We start from the raw sequence: 5,484 nt of genomic DNA, 5'->3' as shown, positions 1-5,484 counted from the left end.
ATTCATAAATCTCACTTATATATCTCAACATTTAGTATAACATTATTTTTTATTTGTAGCTCTATTTAATTTTTAATTACTCCATCCATACTTAAGTAACTTATTATCTTCCATATACATGAGATTTAAAATTTAAAATTTATTACTTTAATCATATTAAAATTCATTCAAATCTTAAGATTCACTTAAGATCGATTACAAAATTATTAGTTGTAGCTGAACATGTGTGAAACTCGGGCATTATGCAATCTATATTTCATTATGTTGGATAATGAAAGCACGTGATGGACAATCTTGTATTTTTTGTTTCATTAATTTTATTTCATGTAGTCTTTTAGGAATATCAAAATTAGCATATATGCTCTTTTAAAACTTATGTTTATTCGCACAATTTTGCAGGGAAATATAGCACGTCCCAAGTGAGAGAACTTTCGTTTTGGACCGGCATTCCTTGGTGTCCTTGCTAGGGTTATCTTTTCTAATGGGCTCTCGTTTTTCTTCGTGGGCATTTGGGAAGCTAAGCTCATTTTGTAGTGATCCATTAATTTGGAAATTGGTGTCCTCGTGTTCTTTTAACATTGGAATTCTAAGTTCTCTCATTGGCTTTCGTTTTTCCTCATGTTCGATCTTTTATAGGGCTTTTTCTTTTTTGTGTGGATATGGATATAGATTGAAATCTGTTGCGCTAAGTGGACCATTTGTTCTCTTCACACCCATCAATTCAGGTCACTACAGATTTAGAATGACAAAAGATTTTTCACTCGGTTACCATGTAGCTTGATGCAGTTTAATGATGAACTCTACATAAGAAAAGTATCATACAACTGAGTCCACGGGACTAGCTTGTGAAGCACCGTATATTAATTAGGTGAGTGAGAAAAAGAAAATAAAAGAAAAAAAATACCACACAGCTACTTTTATTATTATTATTATTATTAAGAAGGATCGAGCAAGCAACCTCTCCAACAATCCCTTGTGCTTCCCAATTCCGGATCATAATCTAGTGGTGGAGCCATCCGTTCCTGATTTCAGTTAATTCACTGATGACATCTCGCATCTGCATTCGTTCTTGTGGGGATTCCTTGGCACACCTGACGCCGATCCTGAGCGACAAGTTCACGTACTCCACTGCTTTGTCTCGAATGTAATCGGTGCCTTGAATGTGACCATTTGCAGCTTCACCTTCCTCAAAGTGCAGGTTTGGATCGATGATTTCGGAGACCCGCTCCGGGAGTGCCATCTCCACATATATAGGAAGGCTGAGACCGTCCATGAAACTTTCACCGGTAGGCCTCTTCCCCGTGAGTGTTTCCAGCAGAAGTATCCCGTAACTATAGACATCCCCTTCGACCGAAACTTTGTTGGCCACTCCATACTCTGTATCATGAATCGGTAGGTTAAATGTACAAAGAGAAGAACTTGAGAAACACAACTGCGCAAGTAATGGCATAAAGAAATAACATATTCTGCTCTTGGTTAAAGCAATGTACCTGGAGCAACGTAACCGATGGACCCCTTGAATATCATGGAGGTAGAAGATCTTTGAGATGCTTCAACGGGGCTGCTGTTGAGGAACCTCGCCAATCCAAAGTCTCCAACATGAGCTACCATGTCATGGTCCAAAAGAACATTGCTTGGCTTTATGTCGCAGTGGACAATCGGCTCTGGCCCATGGTGGTGGAGGTAATCTAATGCGGAGGCCACATCGATCAATATATTTAACCTTTTGATGAGGCTTAACGCCCGCGTCTGACCTTGCTCGTTTGCTTCTGGATGCACCCACTTCTCTAAGCTCCCATTCGGCATGAACTCATAAAGCAAAGCTTTGAAATCATTTCCCCGGTAATCTGTAGTTACGCAAGCTGTTAAAATCATGACGAGGTTCCGATGCCGGACATTTCTCAGCGCTTCGCATTCAGCAACGAAGCTCCTTGAAGCTCCTCTCTGTTGGAGGTTGAGTACCTTGACGGCAACAAGTTGGTATTCCTCATAATTGAGTAACCCTTTGTACACCGAACCAAAGCTTCCCACGCCAACGAGATTAGCAGAAGAGAAACCATCTGTAGCTCTTAGCAACTCGGCATATGTGACCATCATATGTGGAACCATTCTGTTGTCTGCGGCACGAGGCTCCTTCTTCGACTTACGTATCCAACGATGAATGCCAAACAAAGCGAGGAGAAAGATTAGGCATATTATTCCCCCGGCAACTGAGATCGCGGCTACCAGCTTCCGGGATAAATGTGACGACCTGGTGGGGCAGGGAGGCAGGTTCAGAGCTTGGAAACCCCCACAAAGCTTACTATTTCCAAGCACAGAGAACGCACTGAGGTTTGTGAAGATGCCATGTTTTGGAAGCTCACCCTCAAAATTGTTGAATGAGAGATTCAGATAGCTCAAGAACTTAAAATTCCCAAGAAATTCTGGTATGAGCCCGGACAAGTTGTTTCTTGAAAGATCCAGCGATTGGAGCCCCTTCAGCTGGCTAAATGACGAAGGGATTGATCCCTGGAATGAATTCCCTGCCATGTCAAGACTATCGAGTTGTTGACAGTCACCAAGGGTCCTTGGAATGGTACCTGATAGTCTGTTGCCAGAGATGTCGAATTGACCAATATTTTTCATGTTTCCAACTTGAGGAGTCAGAGATCCTGCCAGTGAGTTGTAGGAAACATTAAGGAACCTGGTGAGGGTGGGGATGGACAGTATTTCTTTGGGTACCGTGCCATTTAGCTGGTTGAATGAAAGATCCAAGAGTTTCAGAGGGCAGTTTCCAAGACTCGGAGGTAAGGGACCTTGCAGTTCATTGGAATGCAGGCGGAGTTCGATTAGCCGAGTTAGATTGCCAAGGGTTGCTGGGATTTCTCCTGTGAAGCAGTTCCTACTCAAGTCCATTATATGTAAATTCGAAAGGTTTCCAACTGTTGCAGGGATTTTACCTGTGAAAAGGTTTGAGTTCATCCGAACCAAGGTCAAAGAAACCAGGTTGCCGATCTCTGCAGGAATGCTTCCAGATATGTGGTTGTCGTCGATTTCAATCCATTCCAGGGTTGTAGAAAAATTGCCGATCGATCGTGGCAGGAAGCCTCCGAGCTTGTTGCTTGTTATTTGCAAATATTTCAGGCTGCTACAGTTGACTAAATCATCCAGGAAGCCCCATTCGACAGCATTCCTTGCTTCTAGCTGATTATAACGAAGATCAAAGTGATATACCTTCTGTAAGGATCCCAAACCTCTGGGTATGGTGCCTGTGAATCTGTTCTTATATAGTTGAATGTCGATGAGGTTGGTAGCATTCGACAGTGAAATTGGAAGAGGCCCGTAAAACTGGTTGTCGTTGATGTGTAGTCGTTTAAGAAGGGGAAGAGTGATTCCCATATCCGGCGGAATAGACCCAGTAAAATTGTTGTTCTCGAGCTCTAAGGTTCTGAGAGAGGAGAGGTTCCAAATGGAGGGTGGGATGACCCCTCCAAGATTGTTGAATTGCACTCCAAGATAAGTGAGGGAAGTGAGGTTTCCGATCGCTGCAGGAACTGGGCCCACAAAGCCATTGGACAGTAAATCGAGAACAGTTAGATTCACGAGGTTTCCAATCTCAGATGGTATAATTCCAGTGAGTTTGTTCCTATACAAACTGAGATCATTCAAATTCACAAGGTTTCCAATTTCCGAAGGAATGCTTCCTGTGAGACGGTTGTCCCCAAGGGAGAGAACTTTCAAGTTTGTCAACGATTTAATATCGCTCGGAATCTTTCCTTCAAGTGTATTATTCTCCAAATAAATATATTGTAGTTCTGAACAGTGACTAAGGTTGGGTGGGATGTCTCCTACAAGTTGATTATACGAGAGTTGAAGCCAAATAAGAGAAGTCAAGTTCCCTATCGAGGCAGGAATGACGCCGGTGATTTGGTTGCTATCCAAGTAAAGTTGTTCGAGTCTGGCAAGGTTCCCAATCTCTGAAGGAACAGATCCCGAAATCTTATTGAAGGGCATGTGAAGAATAGTCAGATTCGAAAGGTTCCCAATCTCCAATGGGATTTTGCCCGTGAGTTGGTTTTCATGCAAATAAAGTTCTCTTAGGCTGACAAGATTCCCAATTTCTGGAGGTATGCTTCCTCTGAGCTGGTTGCCCCATAGGTAGAGAATTTTCAGTTTTGACAAGGCACCGAGATCATTGGGAATCTCTCCTTCGAGGAGATTGTTTGACAAATCCATATATTGTAGTTCTGAGCAGCGGCCAAGGTTGTGTGGGATGGCTCCTACAAGTAGATTGTTTGACAGATCAACCACAGTGAGAGAGAAGAGGTTGGCTGTTGCTGAACAGTGCCATGGAAGCTACTGTGACTTAGCTTTCAGGATTCTGAAGGTGCAAACAATTCTGAAGTTGCGGCATCGGAATCATACCTCTTAGAGCGTTGGAGCTCAGGTTTAGACGTTGAAGATGGGAAAGCAGACCGATCTCCTGCGGGATGGGACCGTGAAGTCGGTTGTCGGCGAGGTGGAGCCTCCGGAGGAAGGTGAGGTTGGCCAGAGATGGAGAGATCTTACCGGCCAAGTCGAGAGACTCCAGTTCCAAAGCTGTGACCCTCGGCAGATGACTCTGGTTGCGGCATGTCACACCTCGCCACCGGCAGAAACGGAGGGATTCATCGTTCCAGGAGGCCAATGCTCGGAATGGATCGGACACGAGGGACTTGAAGGACAGGAGCGCGAGCCGATCGATGTTCTCGTTGCTTGAATTCAAGGTGGATATGGAAGCCGATGAGGCCAGAGGACATGAGAGAGCAAGAATTAGAAACGTTAAAGACGATGGCGAAAAGGCACATGCAGATGCGAAGCAGTGTGGTTTGCCCTCCATGGTAGGACTCACGAAGATCGACTCGGGTGGAGGTATTATATAGACCATAGGAGGGTTTCGTGGACGGACTCTTCAATTGCATGAAATGTCGAGTGTGAATTCACATAGTAAAAGCTTGAACTTCTCTAGAGTAACCTCGTATGAATTTGATGGGGGTGATCAGGAAAATAATGGATCTGCATTAATAAAGAGGACGACGTAATAGATATCTAGCAGTTGTGATATGGACATAAGAGCACAAGAACCAGAAATGTCAAAGGCGATGGCCAAAAGTCAATGCAGATGCGTTGCAGTGTGGCTTGCCCTCGACTTGGGTGGAGGTATTGCATAGATCATGGGAGGGTACCGTGGACGAACAGTTGACTTGATATGCCTAGTGTGAATTCACACGGTAAAGACTTTGACTTCTCTATAGCAACATCATCACATGTTTGATGGTCATCAGGACAAGTAATCGGTCCACATTGATGGAAAAGACGATGCCCATAAATTTGTAGCGGTTGCTAATGGACTAACGTGAGAACTCTAAATTTTCTCTATCAAAGACATTAGAGTTGAAGTTAAATCATTAATGAGCTAATTTTATTTTAGTTTCGCATCGGAGTTGAGTAAAATCATTTTTACTT

General features: G+C 43.5%; 1 protein-coding gene across 1 annotated transcript; it reads right to left on the bottom strand.

Moving 5' to 3' along the window:
- Positions 1 to 784: 784 nt before the first annotated feature.
- On the bottom strand, positions 785 to 4,858 carry LOC103991870 (receptor kinase-like protein Xa21). The gene is made up of 3 exons (XM_018828790.2): positions 4,405 to 4,858; positions 1,491 to 4,259; positions 785 to 1,377 (listed from the first exon to the last, which is right to left on the bottom strand). The coding sequence occupies exons 1-3, from the start codon at positions 4,856 to 4,858 to the stop codon at positions 1,001 to 1,003; spliced, it is 3,600 nt and encodes a 1,199-aa protein (XP_018684335.2). The 3' UTR covers positions 785 to 1,000.
- Positions 4,859 to 5,484: the final 626 nt, after the last annotated feature.

The sequence above is a fragment of the Musa acuminata genome, chromosome BXJ1-7 (genome assembly GCF_036884655.1).
Source record: "Musa acuminata AAA Group cultivar baxijiao chromosome BXJ1-7, Cavendish_Baxijiao_AAA, whole genome shotgun sequence".
NCBI lineage: Eukaryota > Viridiplantae > Streptophyta > Magnoliopsida > Zingiberales > Musaceae > Musa > Musa acuminata.
The sequence above is the reverse complement of the archived record's forward strand: the minus strand, read 5'-3'. Positions and strand labels throughout refer to the sequence as shown.